Here is a 22,118-nt window from a genome sequence, read left to right as displayed (position 1 = left end):
GGAACAGGGTTGGATTTGGAATGAGATTTTTGGAAGCTGATTCTAAAGCTCTAAATTATGCAGCAACAGTTCTTGCCATGGTACCAGTGAGGATTCTGGAAGGGGGATCCTGAGGTTTTGGCAGGCAGCAGCTCTTGACCATAGTGCAGCAGAGTAAGTGGGAAGTTTTGTCAATGCTCCAGGTAAGAAAGAAAGGCAGGGAGGTTTTTTCCCTTCCTTTCCCCCCTTCACATGAGCTTTAAAGGAATATAGTCAACAAAAAGCTCTGCCCAGTCAGGTGTTGCAGTTGAGATGTCTATCATTTAATTTTAGGAGTTCTTGCATAAGTGTTTGCATTCCTGGCAAGACTTTGGAAGCTGCCACTGGCAGTGAGTTTTTCCATTTCAGAGAGCCTGGTTCTGGGTGCTTGGGGCACCCAATATCTTGAAATTCAGAAGTGAACCTTAAGCTGGGCTTCCAAAAGTGCAAATACCCTTAAAAAATAATTGTCAAACATTCCTGGAAGTGTCCAAGGCCAGGTTGGGCACGGCTTGGAGCAACCTGGGACAGTGGGAGGTCTCCCTGCCTGTGGCAAGGGGTGGCACTGGATGGGCTTTAAAGTCCCTTCCAACCCACATCATTCCAGGATTATGTGATGGAAAGTTTATTTGTGGAATAACTAGGTCCCAATTTCCTACTGTATAGAAATGTTGGGCATTTTTCCATCTGCTTTTCCTAATTGCACTGTGCTCCTAGTAAATTACCTGCAGAGGTGGGCTTGAGTAATGCATTCTAATTGGTCCAGGTCCATATCCTAATAATTGTTTTTCATGGAACTTCCATCAGATTTTTCATGTTCCTCTTTGTTTCTTGGCTTTCTTGCTGGAAAACAAGTGTGCTGCTTCCCACATAAGCCTGACCCGTGCAGTGGGGATTACTGGTCAGCTGCCTGAGGTTTTTTGACCAATTTTGAGACTTTGCCTTGTGGCTTTGATTTCTGTAGCAAAGGATAGTGATTGTTGCCATTTTTAAAGAGTATTCTTGGCATTTCTCAGCTGAGTTTGTTGTTCTTTCTCAAGGCTGTTTTTTATTTCCAGTGCAATTCCAGTTGAAGTAAAATATGATGTTGAAGAACAGTTATTTAAAGGTATCAACTCAAGGAGCTCTTTCATTCCTTGAATAAATGAACTCCTTACTTTGAATTTACTCACTTCCACTTTGAAGTCCTTCTGTGAGTTGGCCATACAGCGAGTTCACATATGGGGACATGGGTTTTTCTCATAACCTCACAGGCTGTTGCAGCGAGTGGTTCTTGTTAAGTCCCCTTTGCGTAAGCAGGATAATTGTAACATAAACCATTGTGCCCTGAATCAGTTGCCTCTTCCTCAGACTTGCAGATGCTATCTATGGGGAAACTACAGCACTTGGCTGTAGTTGGCTGGGTTTTCAGTCCAGGGAACTCCCATGGCCATCGTCACACAGGTGAGGGTATTCAGGCACAGATGCTTCCAGCCTCTTGAATATTCCTGTTGGGGAGGCCATTCCTTGCAGAATATAAGATAGGGAGGATGTTTTGAATCCAGCCTAATTCAAGTTTATTAAAGGACCATGTCTGATGCCCTTGACTCACCAAGCCTTGCCTCCTGTATCATGGAGTGTATCTGTGGCTTGATAATTCTGCAACTTTCGTCTTCCTCACTTTTGGCCTCCAAAGTAGCCTTCAGCACTAGAAAAGGAGAAACTTTACACTGGTGGTGATTGTTGGGACTTTTCCAGACTTTCAGCCCTGCTAGAGTGTTTACAGCTCTCCTTCCATTGTGGCTGTGTCACCTATACTTTCAGTAATTGCTTACAGGCCAACAATTAATCTTTAAAAAAAGATCCACTATCTTTTAATCTATTAACTCCCCTATAGCAGGAAGTGAGATGCTAAAATCTCCTGTCTAGCTATGCTGTGTCAACTTCCTTGACAAGCTTCACCTCACAGTGTCCTCCAAAAATGTGGCACAAAGGTTGAACTTTTCGCCCTTCTGCTCAGAATCCTTCCTCCCACCCACAGTTCCTTAGCAAGGCATGGGGAGAGCAGTCATAGAACTACAGAATCACTGGGATTGGAAAAGGCCTGTGACTGATCCCCACCTTGTCACCAGTCCAGAGCACTTCCTTGGACACCTCTAGGGGTGAGGACTCCACTATGGGCAGTCTGTTCCAATGTCTGACAACCTTTTCCCTGAAGAAGGTCCTCCTGATGTCCAACCTCACAGCCTGAGGCCGTTCCCTCTCCTCCTGTCCCTGTTCCTGGGAGCAGAGCCCGACCCCCCCCGGCTGTCCCCTCCTGTCAGGAGTTGTGCAGAGCCACAAGGTCCTTTTCTCCAGGCTGAGCCCCTTCCCAGCTCCCTCAGCCCCTCCTGGTGCTCCAGCCCTTCCCCAGCCCCGTTCCCTTCCCTGGACACGCTCCAGCCCCTCCAGGGCTCTGTGGCCACGAGGGCCCAGAGCTGGAGCCAGCCCTCGAGGTCCCTCAGCAGTGCCAGCACAGGGCACAGCCACTGCCCTGGGCCTGTGCCCACACCAGGGCTGGCACGGCCCAGGGGCCATTGGCCTCCTGCCCACCTGGCCACACCTGGGCTCATTTTTAAGTTCTGTCCCCAGCACCCCCAGGGCCTCTTCCAGCTTTCCAGCCACTCTTCCCCTCAGCCTGGAGCTGCAGGGGGTTGGGGTGACCCGAGGCCAGGACCCAGCACTTGTCCTTATTGACCCTCATCCCTTTGGCCTTGGCCCATGGATCTACTTGGCACATCAGCAGAGAATCCACTTTTCCATTTGTGGTGGAAGTGGAGTGATGGATGCTCTACATGGAGTCAGAGGTAATCCTTCCTCCTTGTGTGGGAAGCCCTAAATTAAGAAATAACATTACAGTGATTTTCCAGGATGCTAGACAAAGTCATGTAGAAACAGAGTATTTGTTATTTCTGTTATACAATCACAGGATCAATCTAACCAAATAAAATGCTCTAATCTGATTTGATACAAATGGAGGGTGACATTCATACAAAAAGTCTGAGTCATTACTTAGCTTATTCTCTACCCCTTACTCTTCTCCTAATAGATTGAAAGTTAATGACTGTGCTGGTGAGTCACACATTATATTTAAATTTGTTCGTGTCTTTGATTTTTTAAGAAGAATTGGACAGCTTGATATAAACAACCTCCCTCTAATGATTTTTCTTACACTTGAGAAGACGTATTCTGGCAATGATATTTATATTGTGCTGTGTTTACTCATTTTCAGGGCTTTTCCACTTGGTGAGACTGACTCCAGAGTAAGCTTGTGCTCAGCATGGGAAAAATCTCATTATTCTTCTTATCTTTTGACATATCCTGTACAAATGAATTATCCAGGAATGTACTGAGAATGAAAATGTTCCAGTAATAATCTCTGCCTGTGTGCGTGTGTAGCTTCTTTTTGTGAGTTACTGTGTTATATAGTTGGTCTTCCAAGACAATAATCCCTTCTCCACTTTAGTCTGTCACCTCAAGTGAGTATGAGCTGAGATCACAGAAGACTATTGACTCAAGGAGTGATCCAGCTATCCACTGATAGCTTGGTACTGATGGTGTCTGAAACTGTGCCTGGCAATGAAACAGAGCTAGAAGTAGAGTTCACTTCTGGCTGAAAGTGAGATTTAGGCACTTAGGAAAAGACTGGCTCTCCATGACAAGGCTGGGATTTATGGCACTGGGAGAAAGGGAAAGGCTGGTTCTCCATGACAGGGCCAGGCTAAACTGTGGCTTGTTTGCTGTGTAATTTGTAAATTTGTGTCAATTTGGTCATTGACCAATAAAACAGAATCAGAGGGTCATGGAATCATAGGGGTTGGAAGGGACCTTAATGCCCATCCAGTGCCAACCCCTGCCATGGGCAGGGACACTTTCCCAGGTTGCTCCAAGCCCCATCCAGCCTGGCCTTGGACACTTCTAGGGATCCAGAGGCAGCCACAGCTTCGTGGGCACCTTGTGCCAGGGCCTCACCACCCTTAGAAGGAAGAATATCTTCTGTATGTTGAATCTAAATTTCCCCTCAGTCAGTTTGAAGCTATTCCCCCTTGTTGTGTCACAATTCCTGATGCAGTCCCCCTCTGGCTTCCTTGTAGGTCCCTTCACATCCTGAAAGGCTGCTGGAAGGTTTCCACACAACCCTCTGTTCTCCAGTTAACTTAATCTCTTCTTTGATTACCTATAATATACAGTTAAACAGTATGGCCAGCTTAGTTAATGTTGGTGGTGCTGCCTTGAGGTGCTCTTCCTTTAGGATGGGATGCTGTCAGCCCCAGCAGCAGCACACTCACAGATGGGTGACACCATCAGCTATCAGGGAAGCAAAACAACCTGTGCTGGTAATATCAGAGTGTCCTTGAAGATGTGTTTAGAGGCACTGCTTCCCCTGCATCTGCCAAGGGCGGGGATACCAACTCCAGCTCAAGGGCAGGACTTTGTGTGTGCTTGTGATCCAGCCCTGAATTGGTTACGGCCAGCCTGGGGCAGAGGAGGCTGAGGGCAGAGCTCACCGGGAGCTGCAGCTCCTCCCGAGGGGCAGCTCCAATCTCTGCTCCCTGTGACCAGGGCCAGGACCCAGGGAAGGGCTGCAGCTGGGCCAGAGGAGGGTTTTCCTGGATGCCAGGAAAGGTTCTTCCCCCAGAGGCTCCCCAGGGAATAAGCATGGCCCCAAGGCTGCCAGAGCTCCGGGAGAGTGTGGACAGCGCTCTCAGGGATTGCTGGGGTGTCTGTGCAGGGCCAGGAGTCAGACTGGATGATCCTTGGGGATTCCTTCCCACTCAAGACATTCTGTGATTCCATGAAGACTTTCCCTTTAGGCTGTGTGGGATGGACAGCATGTAGGGGAAGTGTTTTACAAGATAATTTTGGGATTACAGCTCTATTTGCTGCAGATGTTTGCAGTAAACATTCTTCAAGAATTTCTTCACGGCTCTTGATGAGCGTAATCAGAATTTCCTGGTTGTGTTGTATTTGGCTCTTCTGCCACACTACAATTCTTAGATCTAGAAATCTCTTTGTGTGCTTTACCCAAACTCCATGGGTAATGCAGTACGAGCTTCCAGAGGATGTAATTAGCTGATTTGAATTAAATCCACTGTAAGGGGTTAAGTATTCAAGTCACTTAAATGTCTGCTTGCTCTTGAGATGTCCTGCTGGCTCTGGGAAGAGCATGGATAGCTGTCCCTCTGCCAGCCCTGTGTAGCATCCCATGAGCTCTCTGCTCTCAGTCAATTCTCAAGTCCTCTGCCCTGGCGAGGGCAGTGACTAACTACCATAGAGTTGGTCCTTCTGGGGGGAAAAGACAGATTCCCACATGGACTTCTGTCTCACTTCCCCCAGTTTCCCCTTTCCCTGTCCCCTCGCTGGCTTGATATCACTGGTGGCCACCCCCCTTCCCCTAGAGACCAGTTCCCCTGCCCTCAGCTCTGCCCCCTCACCCCTTCCCCTTCTTAAGCTGCCTGCACCATGTGGTGATCCTCTTTCTCGCCCGGTTCCCTTCAGCTTCATGTGATTTACTCGCTGGAATAAAACCTTGCAAAAAGAGCCTTTCTTGCCTCTCTCGCTGAGCCAGCTGCAGTGAGTGTTGGGTGGGGGTCTGACTGCGTTGCCTGAATGTTAATTCAACCTGCTTTTCTACAGGAACAGGTAATAGGCAGCAGCACCCACCATTCAGCACCCGCAGTTTTAGCCCTGGGCCCCTGAAAAGGCACTGGGGCCCGTGCTCGGGTACCTGCCTGTGTTTATCACATCCTGAGCGACTCTGCTGAACACAGCAAGCCAGGAGCTGCCATTTGGAGTAGCACGGCGTGGGCAGGGCTGGCATGTGCCGTGCTGGTGGTCGGAGCCGCGTGGGACCCCGGGGTGCCGGCCTTTGTGTACGAGGCCTCCTTGCTCCCTGGCCCCGCTGTCCCGCTGAGAGCCCTGCCCGCGGCCTGCGCTGTGCGCGGGTGTTGCGATGCAGTTGCTGATGACGTGGTTGCATTTTTGTCCATCTGCACGATCCTTGCCTCATCCAGCATGGAGGGCAGATGGCGCCTGGGGACTCGTCCTGGCCCCGTAGCCAAAGAGGCCGTTGTCTGCAGCATCACGAACGCGCTTCCTGCAGATGTTGGAACAAGTGAGGCGGGGGGTTGTAGGGAGAGAGAGCATGATCTCATGTCTGAACCAGTTGAGGGATCATCTGGGGAACTGGAACTCTGCTTTTAGGATGCAGGACATTAACTCGAACCAGGCTTTTCGTCCTGGGTCTAACCTGTTCTCTTACTTCCTTGGCTTGGTTTTGTGTATCGTCTCAAAGTGAGTGTGGTAGCTGGCTGTGCACTTATGGGAAATGAGTATTTTCTGGTTTTACAAATTTCCTCTCTGCTATGAAATTTCCTCTCAGCTATGGTGATTGGGTAGCTCCTGCTGTTCCCTTTCCTGGATTGCCTTCCAAGATGTCAGCAGTTCCTCCAGAAATGATATACGTCCCTGGGCACGTTTACTGTGACTTTCCAATGCTGATGTCTTTCTTATTCACACTTCCTCAGATAAAAATGAATAAATAAACCCAGGGTGATTCCTAGCCTCAAACTATTGTTAGGGCTGACAAGGAAAGGGTGGTCAGGCGTGACCAGGGAAGTGAGGGAATCGCTGTTGCTGGAAGTGTTCAGAAAATGTGTGGGATATGGTGCTTTGGGATGTGGTTTACTGATGGACCTGGCAGTGCTGGATTAATGGTTGGACTTGATCTTGGAGAGCTTATCCAGCCTTAATGATTCAGTGATTAAAGAAAGGACATTGTAATGTTCTAGTGATCATAATGAAACTAAATTTTAATTGTCATGCCTTCATGTAGTTGTTCAAGAGCAGAGGTTTGGGAGTGATATATACAATCATTTAGGGCCTATCCTGCCATTTCAGAATTAGGAATCATTGCCTTGAGACCAAACCCCAAATGGTGCTTCACTTCTTTTCACTTTGAAATTTCTGCTGATGGTTCAAGTCTGACAATGGTCCAGCTGGATCTGAGAACTGATCCTGTCCAGCAGTTCCCAGAGTTTTTGAAAGATGCAGAAAGGAATAACCTCCGGTACTTTGATGGTTGAAAACAGTTCTGACTTTGAAGGCCTCTGGTGGCCCCTGATCTTCACCGAGTGCTCAGAAAGCAGTGGCCTATGGAGAGCCTGTGGAAGAGCCATGAAGTCCTGGTTTTGCAGTTTGCTCCTCCAAGCCTCTGGAACATCTCCAGACAGCCGGGGTTGGCCGGGAGGTTGCATGCAGCCCCAGCTGGAATTGCTGTCCTGGATTTACAGAGGGCAGTATTGCTGCTCCTGCAGAGCTCGCAGTTGTAACTAGAACTGTAATGCGCGGAAGCATAAATACTTGAATAGAGTTATGGGATAAATATAATTCCTCTCTTCTTTTGTTTATCTGTAGAGCTGCTAGAACCACTGGCATGATTTAAGATACTTGATTCCTGCACTTACCCTGAGGTAGAGGAAATAAGCACGAGAAATTTCTCCAGCTCAGGCAGGTAAATACCTACATCTATATAGCTTATAGTGAAATTAAGTTCTTGGTAAACAAATGAATTGTGGAAACCTTCCTAAAGAGTAGGAACTGATTTGCTTTGTAAAATATAGTTTAAAAGGAACAAATTAATTTTAATTATATCTTCTTTTTAATTTATTAGTTGAAGAACCTTTCATACTGAACTCCACTCTGAAAAGAGGGGAAGCCTCTCCTGTGTGGGATTGAAATAGATACTTGGCAGTTGCCTTGAATAAACTAAGGCAAAAATGTCTATCATAGATCCTTATCAACACATTGTGGTAAGTACCACTGAATCTTATATATACACACACACACCATCTTCTCCGATACATATACACTGTCTTGTATAATGCCTTCCCTGCTGGAAGTTACTCTAAATAAGCACATATCATTTGAGTTGTTACTATTTCCTTCAAGAAATAGTAGGTGTGTCAGCTTTCTTGCTTACAGTGCAGTTTTGGAGGGGGCAGGGGGTTGTACTCTTTCCCTTTTCATTAGTATAAATGGAGAGATAAGTTGACAATTTGGGATATTTAGATCTTAAACTGGTGAATGTCACTAATGTTGGTTCAACGAGAATCCTCACAATATATCGTGCAAACTCAGAGTGAGATGATCTGTGCCACTCAGCAGCACACTGTGCCCCTGCTCCCTTCCTTCTGCTTTATTCCAGTGTTCCTGCTGCATCCTTGTCCCAGCTGTCACACCCTTGGGATGGCAGTGAGCCAATGGAATGAGCAAAAAACCCGTTCAATACAAAAGTAGACAAAAATTTCTTAGGGAGAAATCCTTCCCTGTGAGGGTGGGCAGGCCCTGGCACAGGGTGCTCAGAGAAGCTGTGGCTGCCCCTGGATCCCTGGAAGTGTCCCAGGCCAGGTGGACAGGGCTTGGAGCACCCTGGGCTAGTGGAGGGTGTCCCTGGTCTGGAGTGGCACTGGATGAGCTTTAGGGTCCCTTCCAACCCAAACCACTCTGGGATTCCATGGAATGGGTAGAAATTCCATTCTGTGCTTTTGGAGCTGGCCCAAGGGGAGAGTGAGCTCATCTTGTGGACGTGTAGAAGTAGGAGCAAGGGAAGGAGGAGGGGGAAATGGGAGCAGAACTGCCCTCAGTGGCTCAGCAGCCTCTGAATGCAGCTGTGCTGGAAGTGAGTTTCCAAAGCAAACACTGGCATGGCAATTCCTGCCCAAGCCCAAATCCAGAGCCTCACTGGGTGTGTTCCTGTCAGGGGCTTCTCGTAACAGCACCCGGCTGACAGCAGCAACAATGAGGCGTCCCCAGAGATAGCTGCCACACACTTGTCACAGTGTTTTACTTTTACATGGCTAAAAATACTCCCTGTGCTTCCTACAAGTGATCTCTTATCAGCCCTGTGGTTTGTGCCCCATGCACTCACATCCTCCACACCAGTGTGCAGCCAGCAGATGTCAAACTGACTTTTACTCCCTGCCCAGTCCTGTGAACTGCTGGGAGGGAGGACAAACCTTAGGGTGATGTCTGTGTTAAGACAATACTGACTTAATTCCTTTCAGCATCAGTGCCCTCTTCTGGATGGATTGCTTGGAATGATCTGTACCTTTATGGGAGAGGTCTCTGAGGCACTCGGTTATGTATTTTATTAAATCACTTACATAAAAGGACTTTTTGATACCAATAATCAACAGAATGGAGCTGTCCTACATATATAATATAGTAAATAAAAAATGTGTGTGTAGTAAATGTAGTTACAGCTCCCTGGGAATGCTGAACTGTTGCTTGTGGGAATGTTGCTAATTCCAGAATCAACACTGTTTGTGCAAGAACTGATCCTTTAATTGCTTGGAAAGTGAATGGAAATCTTTGAAGTTTTTTAATTTGAAAACTGAAATCCTGTGGACAGTTTTTTTGGCATTTTGAGCAGTCATGGGCAGCAGGCTCACATCAATGCAAAAATACTGGATTTAAATGATATTTGGCATTAAATTACTCAAAAGGATTCTGCATTTTCCAGGAGTCCTTGTGCTGACTGTTGTGTGTTTTTTGAGCTTTTTGGTTTTCTTTCTCATTTTATGAAAGACTCTGAGGTATAAATTAAGATGTTCAGAAAGCTGCTGCAGATGCAGACAGAACTGACTATTCCAAAAATGCAAAGAATTAAAGTGTGTAATACCTCTTCATTTACTTTGATATGGAGGTTAAATATTATAACAATTGAATAAATACTTCAAGATAAAATTTGTGTGTGGGCACAAAAGTTTGTCTTAACTGTAATACCCTGTGAAAGAAGAGCATGGACTCCATGAGAATCAATTACTTAAGTAAACAGGCAAATATTTTCATTTGTCCAGCTCCATTGTTAGCTCAAGTGTCCTTAACATGAAGGAAGTAAGCCCATTTAATACCTGTGCAGTCTGCCTGATTGCCTGGCACACAGAATGCCAACGTCCTGGTGGAGCCCTGCTCTGTGACTCAGCATTCTGGAATATGACAAATGTGATGTTGAGCACATGCAAATCCCTGCCTCGCTAGGCACGTCCGGAAGGGCGGCAGGCAAAACCCGCCCGTGTTCCGGGAGATCCTGGAGCTGTGTCCCAGCCCCTGGTGGGAAGGGGGTGGTGTTTGTGTGCTCACAAATGCAGGGACATCTAAAAGAGGGCAAAGCAGATAATTAGGGAAATTTTACTGAGGGGAAGGAAAGCACTCAAAGGTTGAGAGAGGAACAAAGGAGAGCTGAGGTGTGAAAACAGGAGATGCTGAACCACGGCTGTGCAGTCATGGAAAGTGCTGTGGATTGAACAGTGAACACCGTCGGCCCGAGTTTCCATAACTCAGAAAACCCATATTCAGACAGGGCATGGTGAGATTTTGGTTTTTCTCTTTTCCTCTCTAAATTTATGGAGGAAGAAGAAGTGAAATGAAACATATCTGTAAAGCAGGTCACTTTGGATGGTGTATTTTAGTTTTTTAAATCCGTAGAATCCCAGAATGGATTGAGTTGGATGGGACCTTAAAGCCCATCCCACCTCACTGCCACGGGTAGGGACACCTTGCACTGGAGTTAATTGTGAACTTTTGAAATTTGTAACCTGTCCTAGATTTTTAAAGGAATGTAGATGTTGCTCCTCTCAGTGTTGCAACGTTTAAGTGATTTATTTACCATCATCTGTTTTTCAGAAGTACTTGAGGTATTTGTACAGATTTTTATCAAGACTTAAGGTGAATGTAAGTCACTTGAGAAAATGCAGCTTAGTCATCTAAACTAGCAAGGGCTGGATTTGTAAAGGCATTCAGAGTCAATATATTTCTCATTGTGTTTTCAGGGGCCTTCATCAGAACTCCTTCTAAAAAACTAATAAAAAATGCTTCTGAAATATGGACATTTAGACCTTTTTATCTTCTTAGAAACTGGACCCTGAGTGGAAAATTGCCCTAATTTCCCCTTGCACTTAATTTGCGTGAAAAACATTTATTTTGGTGCAAGAAGAGATCTAGACTTTTGAGCTTCCTGTGCATATCTGTGTATTTATTTATTTTTGGTTTTTTTACTAAGAGGGAGGTTGTTTATTTCAGTAGTGGCAAATTTCTTCCAAGTGTACGACTATGGCCAAACATTAATAACTGTGTATAATTGTAATCCTCAGTGTGTTGTTTTGGGTGAGGCTCAGGGAAAGAAGATACTGTTTTTCTGTTTTGCCAGGCCTCTGTGTTTTCACATGCCTTTCAGAGGATCCCAGTCTTAAACCAGACTTAATTTTCCTGGCAGTACAACAGCTGGAATGATGGAGGTTGCTGCTTAAGTCAATAAAAAGCAATTTTTGTGAAGGCATTAGTAAAACAATTATGAACTTGTAATAGAAATAGGTGATCTCTGTGCTGCTGTGAAGAGCGCAAACTGGGAAGTGGTGGCTTGACCTTGCTTTGATGGTAGGCATAAGAATTTAGGCATATGAGTTTAGGCATATGGGAGATGCAAGCAAATGACTTTACAGAGTGCTTGTTATCAGGGAGTATTGTGTAGTATCCCCCTTTTCCTGCCAGAGCTGTGGGACATCAGAATTGCACACAAACTTCACCTGTCAGCTGAGAACTAAACCCAGCACGCCCATGTCCCATCCTTGTCACTTAATTATAACTCCACTGTTAAATGCTCAGTGATCTCTGATTTGTGGTCTCCAGTTGAGGACAAGCTCTTTCTTGACAGCTGAGAAAAAGGAGGAGGGTAGTGGGTTTGTACTTGAAGCTGTTTCTTTTAATTACAAGGTTGGATATGACAAAGGAAATGCTTCAGTCTGTGTGAAGAAACTGAGACTAGTTGTGAAACCAACTTTATCAATCTGACATACTTGGGAGATAATATAATAGGGAGATAACAAAGCAGCTTTGAACATTCTCAGACAGCAAACTGGAAATAGGGGGCAGCAAGAGCCCATGGTTTCTGGAGAGTCAGAGCTTGTAAAATTCTTGAGGCAGGGTAAATGACAGAGCTGGGGTGGCCTCACACAGTTGTGTTCCCAGCCCTTCTCAGATACCCATGAAAATCCCCATTTACCCCGCTGTGGAGGAAAACTCTGGGCTTCTTTTTGGCCTATAGCAGAGGCAGAAATTTGTTCAAGGAGAAGTCACATCCTCCTTCCCGTTCATCCATCTTGGAAGCTGCAGTGCAGGAGGTGACGGATGTCACTCAGTCATTGGGATGTCTTCATCTCAGCCCATGGAAGGCTGTGAAATAGGTGTTACTCCTTAGGAACTCTGGGTTCCCACAGCTGAACCCTCTCTGCTGGGGCTGATGCTTTCGAGGTGAGCAACATCCCACTGGGAGTATTGGGAAGAGTCTGAATTCCCCCTTTCCTGTGGGTGCTGAACCTCTTGCTGTGCCATGATGGTTTCAGTGCGCCACAGCTGGCATTGCCACAGTTTCCCCCTGCCTGCTCCTTTGGTCTTGCATCCAGATAACTCCTATGGCTGCCAGGGGAAAATTCCAGAGCCAGGCAGACAGTCCTGGCTGGATCCTGCAGCAGCTGGCACAGCGTGGGGGTGATTCCAGCCAGATAAAGCTGATAAACTCTGTGTCTGGGTCAGGCATGGCTGCAGTGAAGTCACCCCTGGATAGCTGTGGGTGTTTTCTCCGGGAGCCTTTGCCACGGGGATGTGGCTGTGCCTTGGCACACCTCAGGCTGCTGCAGGAGTTGTGTTGGTGTCACTGGAGGTGCTTTTTAATGACTCCTGACTCAAATGCCACTTAAGCACTCACAAGTCACTTTGCTGTCTATAGAAGATTAGTTTTGGCTTTCCTTTTTTTTTTTTTTTTTTTTTTTTTTTTTTTTTTTTTTTTTTTTAGAAAATGGCATGTAACCTATAAGATGTTAACTTTTTATTTGTATGAGAGGGATCCAGTTTGGCTCAGGTCTCTGGGTGTGAGCCATAGACACAAAATAAGAAGGCTTGACTGAAACAACCAGTTCTGGAAAAAAAAAAAAAAGAAAAAAAAAAAGAAAATATCCAGATGAAAAAATAGCAGGAAAGCAGCAGGCAGAGCCTGAATAAGCATGTCCTATAGGAAGGATATTGTCTATGATTTTGAATGAATTTCAGTGAATTTTGTGATGGTGGCCTTCTCCCTGGTTGTTTTGGTCCCAGTGACTGAGTTTATTTTAATGTGCTTCACAGGTCAGTGGGTGGTTAGGAAAAGATAGAAAATATACAATTGTGTGAGACCTGATCATGGCTTTAATACCTCACATTTCCTTCCAATCTCTGTGTCCCTGTAAAGGCAGGATTGGCTGCCCTGCAGTCTGCACTGGTGATTCTCAGTGGTGTCCAGCAGGTTGGTCAAACTCAGGGCTATATAGATAAAGCAACAGTACAGCCGAGTTGGTGACCTCTTCTATTAAGGCTTTTTCTTTTTGTTTCTTAATTTTACATCTTTTCCTACTTCCCTGGTCTGTTGAGGACACACCTGCTCCTAGGCAGGCAGCTCCTGCTGCGTGTTTGGGCTTTGCAGGAAACGGGAACCTCCAGAAAGTGCATGAAAGGTCCTGGTGACTGTTTTAACAGCTTGCTTTGCACCTTCCTTACATTGTCTTGAGGCTGCTTTCACACTGAATATTGATGTGTACTAGAAGGTGCAGCACTAACTCTACCCCTTGTGTATGCATTTATCTGCTCCAGAACACGGACTTTGAAGTAATTCCCGTCATTCTTTTTAGCAGGGGAAGGCAATTACCAAGACAAACTGTAAAATATCCCATTTTTATTTTTCCCTTGCCATACTCAGGTGGTTTCTGCCTGACTAAATGCCTCGGAGCAGGTTCTGTGGTGAGGAGGAGTGTTGTTGGTTGAGATTAGTAGGTGTGGCTGCAGGAAAATCCAGCAGCCCCAGTGCAGGTACCTCTTGGTAAAGCTCCAGGGTGCAGTTCAGCTTTAGGATGCTCTATCCAGTATGAGTTTCCCTTACGTTTTGACTGGGTGATTTCTCTCTCTCTGTTTTTGGACAAAATGAAACCTTATTTTGATAGAGGGGGTGTTTTTTGGTTCTGGAGCTTAATCACCTCTCACTCTCTGACTTTCAGGTGGAACACCAGTACTCACACATATTCACTGTGACAGTAAGGAAAGCCACAAATGTCACCAAAGGAGCCATTGGTGACATGCGTGAGTATCTCTCTCTCTATTTTGCTTTTCTTCTATGAGCCTGGGCAGGGAGGGGGAGATGGTGACTCATTGTGCATTAAATGGTTGTCAGTGGGCTGGTGATGGCTTTCTGTCTGTCTTCTTAAAGCCAGGGCAGTGTCCCTGTGTCACTGCTCACTCTCACTCAGAGAGCAGATCTGCTGCTCCTTCTCTCCATTGATCCAGAAGGGCTGAGTGAGTTGTAAATGATTTACCTACAAGCCAGCAACACCTACAATTAGCTTTTTGGCTCAGTCAGAAGTGCTGTGTGAGTGCAGTGAAACTGGAAATTGCTGCCACCTCACAGGGCTGTGGTTTGCTGGGGGAAAGAAAGAGCCCAGAGCTCTCTCTGCTGAGTCAGTGCAGAAAGCAGAAAAAATGTAAGACAATAAAAAAAAAAAAAAAAAAAACCCACCCAAGTGGGCCAGCAGATCTTGTGGTGGGGAGATGGATGACACCAGCACTTCTTCCTCTTTCTGGGAGACTGCTGAGCCTCTGGACTTCACAGCTGAACAGGAAACCACTAGGAAGAACAACTCTGCTCTGCTCTTAAGGAGGGAAGAGGGAGAGAATATTGGCTGAATCTGCAAAAAGAATATTCCTTCTTCCTTAGGTCTGTCTGCTTTGCTGCCAGGCCATCTCTCCCTTTTCCCAGTGCTTGCAGGCTGGGAGCAGGGAGGGTGAGTGTGACCGTTGGCTCCTGCTCTCCCATCAAGCTGATTGGACTTTTATGTGTTTATGAAACACATAAAAGTGCTTCCCAACTCCTGGAAACTACTTTTGGGTCGAAGTACAGCACCTGCTCTGACCCACAGCTTTGCTTCAGGGGGTTTTCATAATTGAAGTCTACTGTTGAGGCTAAAATTGCAGGAGGGTTACTTGAGAGGGGGATGCTCAACAGCCACAAGTACAAGGGAAGAGAGGGGAGCCCTGGCAAAAGGGAAAAGAGGGAATTAGGAGTCTGTCATCCCCTGTGGGGTAAGGGGAAGGAGCACACAGGGAAGATGCAGTGGTGTGTGTATGTGTGCATACAGATATATAGAATTTCATACATCTGGTGGTCTTTAGATAAGGAGACCTTAGGAAAGGTGCTGGAAGAGTGGAACAAGGAGCCCATGAGTTTGTGTAAGAGGATGAGTTAAAAGGAAAGACACAGGTTCTTGGATACAGATGTCTGTCATGAGGCAGTGTGGGCAGCATGGGCAGGGAAAAAAGGGGAGGTTGAAGTGGGGACCCCATGACGTGACATTAAAGGGACTATGGAAAGGGTGACAAAAGCCAGAAGATTGTGGCAACTTTGTGCACCAGAGCAAACATGACCCTATAGTATAAACTTCAAATATTATCCTTCAATATAATTGTAAAAAAAAAAATCCTTTTATCTTAGCAAGTCATCAAAATCAAGAAGCTGCTTAGGAAGAACATTTTATTTTGATAAAACCTGCCAGAGTGATGCTGTAGAGGGCCATGAAACCTGCTTGGCTTCTTGTCTGAGATAACTGCCAGAGCTCAGTAGCCTGAGGCACCCCCAGTCTGGGGCATCTCTGGCTGAGCTTCAAGGACCCAGGGCTGGTCCTTGAGGTCCTGGCAAATCCCCCAAAGCGAGAAAAAAAACAGATTGTTGCTTTTTTTTTTTTTTTAATTTTTGGAAAATTAAATGTGTTTTTATTCCCCGTCCTGGGAGCCTGGCAGCTACTTGATGAAGTGAATGATTGTGTTAATTACTGTGGGGAGGTGCTTGAAGCTGTGAGTGGGGAAGTTACAGTTGATTGTATCAACCTATATATATATATATAGAGAGAGATTTTTTATATATATATGTATATATATTCGTTCTATCTGATTTGCCAAAAATGAAACTTGTTGAGGGAATTGCTGAACTTTTCCATCAGGTTTTTTGTCTCAAGGACAGGAAGATGGCTGTGACAGACCATGTGTGAGCCCTGTTTGGGGTGGGTGCCTGAATTTCACTTCCCTCATAGACACTCCCAAGCTGTTAACTCTTCTGGGGGGTTGCCCTTATTTTTTTCTGTTGTTTTTGCTCTAGGTTATGAACCAGAGGTGCTCTGGAAACAAGAGAGTTAATTTTACATTGTGGTGTGATGGAGCCTGGGGCAACATGAGGGATTTTGTTTGTTTTGCTGTTCTTTTTTTCCATATCAGCCTTTCCAAGACTTTCTGGAACAGCTCTTAGAGAGATCTGAGCAAATCTAAGTTTATCAAATATGCTGAAGTACTTTGTGCGATATTTTTTATCCGGAGGCTCTGAACCCTACCTGTGCTCAAGGAGTTTTAGCTGGCAGGTCTGGTGTGTGTGGTGCCCCTCACAATGGGTGGCATGGAGGCACTGACTCCTCTGGTATGGCCATCCACACCTCTGTCTCCTCAAGCCCTGGCTGGGAAGATAACCAGTATTTCTAGAAAGTTTTCCAAGATTTCTTGAGCTCTTCGTGAATGGCCATTCTGTCATTATGTGAATCCGTGTGTGGGAGTGATAAATGAGATTTCCTGTAGAGCTCACCACCCAGGATGGTGGGAAGGGGGCAGAAGAGGTTTGAAGGCAGACCCTTTCTTTCCCAGCAGTTCATTCAAGTCCCTTCTTATTTCAGGTGTCTGTCCATTTACTGTTGCCTCTATAGAAGTCCTTCCTTTACTGGTGTCACTTGTTTCAGATTTAGTGTCCTTGTCTGGGTGACTCCCACACCCTGGATTCCCTCCTGTCAACATGCAGGTGATGCAGCTGTAGTTTGCAAAGGTTTAAATCCTGCTTTAGAGGCTGCTGCTCTGGTAGGTGTGCTCAGCTCCAGTCCAGCCTGGGAGGTTTGTGAGTTGAGTAAGTGCAGCAGATGGGTGCTGGGTGACCTTGGCTGGCTGCTGTCACTCCCTCTGTCAACAGGATGGGGAGAGGACATGATGGAAGGGTCACATGAGGACAGCTCTCACCTCTCACCCACATAGGCAAATGGGCTCAGTTGGAGAAAATGACTGTAGTTCATTGCCAGTTAATTGTAGCAGAGTAGGACAGTCAGGAATAAAGCTAAACTCACCTCCTGCTGTACACCTTTCCTTCTTTTCTGCTGCCTCCCTCTGCCAGCTGTCATTGGGATTGGGGTCAGCCAATGGACCCTGCTGAATTGGCAGAAAAACAGTTCAGTGAAAAAGATGACAGAAAAAAATATATGAGGAAGAAATTCTTCCCTGTGAGGGTGGTGAGGCCCTGGCACAGGGTGCCCAGAGAAGCTGTGGCTGTCCCTGGATCCCTGGAAGTGTCCAAGGCCAGGCTGGACAGAGCTTGGAGTAATCTGGGCTAGTGGAAGGTGTCCCTGCCCATGGCAGGGAGAGCTTTACAGTCCCTTCCAACCCAAACCATTCTAGGATTCTATGCCCTTGCTGCCCAAAACCTGCTACATAAAGCTATTACAAGGTGAAAAATCAGAAAATCTGCATGGCTTTGGTGAGGATTTCATTATCTTAATTGCTTAGCCTGCTGCTGATTGCAGACCTTGTAAAATCACTTACCTAACTGGATCTCTTGAAAAAGACCTTGCCTTTGGCCCAGTGAGTTCCTATATAGTAGATGTGTAGTTTTGAGTCTACTCAGATGCCACCCAAACTGTACAGCCTTTCCTTACTTCCATGACAGTACAAGAACTTGCAGGAAAAAAAACCCCAGAGTCCCAAACTGCAGCATTGTGGAAGAGAAATGCTTGCAAACTGGGTCTCCTTTCCATAGCATCTCTCCCCTTCTGGACTTTCAAGGATCTTGGTGGAAAACTGGGTCAGAGGAAGCATTATAAAATTTGTCTTCTATCTTTAAACTTGTATTTAAGTGTGCTGGCTTTCACAACAAACAGTGGTATCTACAGAAGAAACCAGTTGTGTGACTCTGCTCTTAACGATCACTCATCTTGCTTAATCCTGTTTGGGATTTGCAGCTTTTCCTTGCTTCATCTTCTTTTGATGCCATGATAATGAACAGTGTCATTCTGGGTATTTATAGGAAAAAAATCCCTTCTTAAAAATGTTTAAAGCTTGATAGCTCACAGCACTGGTACTCAGCTTCTCTCCCAGTTGCTGCCCACCCTGTTGAAATCAAGGATGCATCTCCACTGCAGTTAAGCTGCTCAGATAAACAAGTGCTGGGAGCAGTGCAGTCACCAGAGCTCAGCTCTGGTTGCAAAACTTGCCCAAACAGAGCTGGGAAGCAGCTCCTGGGTGGCTCTTGGCATGGTCAGCCCATGCCACTGCAGCCATCTGTGGACATCCCCCCAAGTTCAGGAGATGCCCTTCCTCATGGCTTCCTGCATCTCCAAAGGAAGCTGGGATGGGAGCACACCTTTACCTGTCTGGCCCTGCGATCTGGGAATGAGGAAGGGATGTCCAGCATGCACTGTTCATCCCTCACACCCCTGTCCCCTGGGGCTGTTCCCCGTGAGCCAGAGCTCCTGGGGTTGAAGCTGGCTTGGTTAAACCCAAGTCATGGCAGTCCAGGCAGGTGTGAGCAGGGTTTTAAACCTGGCCTAGCTGAAAGGAAGGAATTGGAGATTTGCCTGCTTGTATTATGGTTTGTGTTACAGCAGCTCATTCAGGACTCATCCAGCTGTTCTCTGGACTGCAGCTGGCCAGTCCTGCACCCTGAATTAACTACAGTGCACTTGCCTGGTGGAGTGCCATCAGATAAGGCTCTTCCTGCAAGGCCCTGGAGCAGCTCCTGATTTTTGCAAGGGGAAAACAAGCTAAACTGCTCCTCTTTTCCAGCCTAACAGCCTGGGAAAAGTAGGTCAGAGTTGGCCAATCCTCCACATCCTACAAGCTGCATGTGCAAGTCTTCATGTGGCTGAAATATGGATTCCTAAGAGATGGATAAAAGAAAAAATCTTAAATGAACAGTGCTGCTAACAACTGCTCAAGATGTCTACTGCAGATCTCAGTCTAACACTGAGGCAACCAAAAGCTAGATTTCAGTTTCCTTGGCACACCCAGTATCCTTTCCCTTTTGTAGGGATATCCAGTGCTGGGAGGTAGAAGCCATGTTGGAAACAGGCTCATGTGCTCCACGATGAAACTGATCCAGATAATGCTGCTCTTCCCAGCTGTAAAAATATAATTTTGATGAGAAATTCTGTCTGTGAGTGCTTGCCATGGAGTTACTGAGGGGGGACCTGTTTCTGTGAGAGGTTGGTGAAAACTCGTTCCCATCCTAGAGGAAGCTCTCCCATGACTCTGTTGTGCTGTGATGGTGACATGGAACAGTGCTGGCTCAGGCCTGGGATCCATCTTGTGTGGCTGGAGAACCCCCTGTCCCTGCTCCAGCCCTGCCGGGCTGTGACCAGCCCCAGAGCTTCGTGGTGGCTGGGAGCTGCTCCTGTCCTGCAGGCACACAGTGTGTGGTCATTGGGATGGGGCTGGGCTGAGCCTCATCCCCAGTGGGTCCAGCTGTGAGAAGCAGGTGAGCAGCACTGACAGCAATGAGCCAGGGAGTGCCCAGGGGCACTGAGCAATCCCAAAGGGAACAGAGGGCACACAGGTGCAATGTGTGAACATGAGGGGATAAAAGGCTGGGCTAAAGGACAAGAAAGGTGGATGCTTGCAGCCTTCTGAACTGGTGAGGTGTTACTGTGTATATTATGGCCATCTCAGCTGTGATATTGTCCCATGTGATGTCCTGTCTCCAGACAGAGCTTCCTGGTGGGGCTCCCCTCCAGGACCTGTGGACATCGCTGCTCCTCCAGTTTGGGCCTTTCACTCCCTCCGTTTAGGAGGAAGCTCCCATTTGTTCCCTGTGATAATTTGACTTTTTCTTGCTTTCGATTCTTTTCCCTGTCCCAGGAGTGCTTTGAAGTTGTGTTAGGGTTGGGCTAATGCCTGATCCAAGGGAGGATTGGGAAGATCATCAGTCACAGTGAGATGTAAAGGCAAAATATGAACAGGGTAAGAATGTGGCATTTCCCATTGATCCTCTCCTCTCCTTGGCTGCCTTTGGTGAGACTCCCTGAGCTGGATGTGCCTTTGGGGTAATCAGCTGTCACTGAGTTTTTCTTGCAGAAAATTCACTGTTTTTCCTTCAATCCACATAGGTCTTCTCATCCACAGCTCTTTGGGTAAGGAATTCTGCAGGTTGATGCCTGAAGGAGACTTTTAATTCATTTTGAAAATGTTATTTTAAAAGCATGAGCTGAAGAATCTGAACTGGGGTCAGTTTGGGGCCCTTCACGACAAGAAAGATACTGAGAGTCCGGAGCTAAGGAAGGGAACAGAGCTGGGGAAGGGGCTGGAGCACCAGGAGTGGCTGAGGGAGCTGGGAAGGGGCTCAGCCTGGAGAGAAGGAGGCTCAGGGGGGACCTTGTGGCTCTGCACAACTCCTGACAGGAGGGGACAGCCGGGGGGGTCGGGCTCTGCTCCCAGGAACAGGGACAGGAGGAGAGGGAACGGCCTCAGGCTGGGCCAGGGGAGGCTCAGGTTGGGCACCAGGAGGAATTTCTGCATGGAAAGGGTGCTCAGGCCTTGGCAGGGAGTTCCCAGGGCAGTGCTGGAGTCCCCATCCCTGCAGGTGTTCAAAAACCATGTTCATGTGGCACCTGGGGACGAGGTTTAGTGGTGAACACAGTGATGATGGTTGAGCTCAGTGGTCTTGGGAGATCTTTTCCAACCTCACCCATTCTGTGATTCATCGTCTGGGTACTGCCTTGTATTTTGTAGGATTCCAACTGTCCCACAGATCCATCAGTACCAAAGAAAAGCTCTTACAACTCAAGAATGTTCATTTATGCATTTCACAGACTCAGCTTAGAAATACCAAGTGAATTTATTACTAACAGAATCAGAGGAAGATGATGAGAAGTAAAATAAGCCCTTAAAACACCTTTTCCCCCAGCCCCTCCCTCCTTCCCACCGACAGCTCAGGGAGACAGGGCGTGGGGGGTTTGGTCAGTTCATCACCGAGATTTCCTTCCCTGCTCAGGAGAGGAGTCCTTTCCCTGTGAGACCCTGGGGTCCCTCCCACAGGAGACAGTTCCCTGTGAGCTTCTCCAGCGTGGGCCCACTCTCACCAGCAGCAGCCAAACCACACCTGCCACAAGGTGAGTCCCTCCCACGGGCACACAGCCCTCCCAAAACTGCTGCAGCGTGGGGCTCCCTGTCCATGGGGTGCAGTGCTCCAAGGCCAGGCTGCTCCAGCCTGGGAGCAGGGCCCTCTCTCCTCTGGGTCTTCCACTGGGTCACAGCCTCCTCCAGGGATCTTCCACTGGGTCACAGCCTCCTCCAGGGATCCACCTGCTCCAGCATGGGCACCTCCCCCAGGGGCTGTGGGTGGATCTCTGCATCCCCCGTGGATCCCCATGAAGGGGCTCAGCTGCTTCACCCTGGTCTCACCAGGGCCTGGAGCACCTCCTGCCCCTCCTTCTCCACTGACCTTGGTGTCTCCACGTTGTTTCCCTCACATGTTCTCACCTCCTCCTCTTCTCTGACTAGAAGAAAACCTGTGTCCCACTTTGTTTTGATTTTCTTCTTAAATCTGTTATCCCAGAGGCATTACCAGCCTCTCCTATTGGCCCAGCCTTGGCCAGCAGCATGTCCAGCTTCAGAGCCATCAGGGACTGGCTCTGCTGGACATGGTGGAAGCTTCCAGCAGCTTGTCACAGAAGCCACCCCTATGGCCCCCCTGCTACCAAAAACCAGGCTGTGCAAAACCAATGCATGGAATGAGGTATTCCACTAGTTTGGTAGTGAGAACTAGGCATTTAAATTAATTAAAAAACCCTAAACCCTTTAGACTCTGGCACACTACTAGAAAAATGTTATTTTGCTTAATGCTTCAGTCACTTCTCAGTGTGTATCTGCAAAGAGGCCTGTGCAGATAGCCTAGAGAAGGCAGTATTTCTTTCTTTCCTCTTGGCACTTCT

General features: G+C 47.1%; 1 protein-coding gene across 3 annotated transcripts in view; it reads left to right on the top strand.

The window, feature by feature from the left end:
* PLA2G4A (phospholipase A2 group IVA) overlaps positions 1-22,118 on the top strand; it is a 70,659-nt gene that overhangs the window by 9,922 nt on the left and 38,619 nt on the right. For 2 of the 3 annotated variants that reach the window (XM_053985488.1, XM_053985486.1), the window contains exons 2-4: positions 7,453-7,549; positions 7,709-7,847; positions 14,118-14,199. In XM_053985488.1, the coding sequence (XP_053841463.1) occupies positions 7,815-7,847; positions 14,118-14,199 (115 nt within the window). In that variant the 5' untranslated portion in view covers positions 7,453-7,549; positions 7,709-7,814. Of the gene's footprint in view, positions 1-2,735; positions 2,844-7,452; positions 7,550-7,708; positions 7,848-14,117; positions 14,200-22,118 lie in introns of those variants that run through there. The other variant, XM_053985485.1, reaches the window with a different exon arrangement.

Source organism: Vidua macroura, chromosome 9 (assembly GCF_024509145.1).
Source record: "Vidua macroura isolate BioBank_ID:100142 chromosome 9, ASM2450914v1, whole genome shotgun sequence".
Lineage (NCBI taxonomy): Eukaryota > Metazoa > Chordata > Aves > Passeriformes > Viduidae > Vidua > Vidua macroura.
The sequence above is the reverse complement of the archived record's forward strand: the minus strand, read 5'-3'. Positions and strand labels throughout refer to the sequence as shown.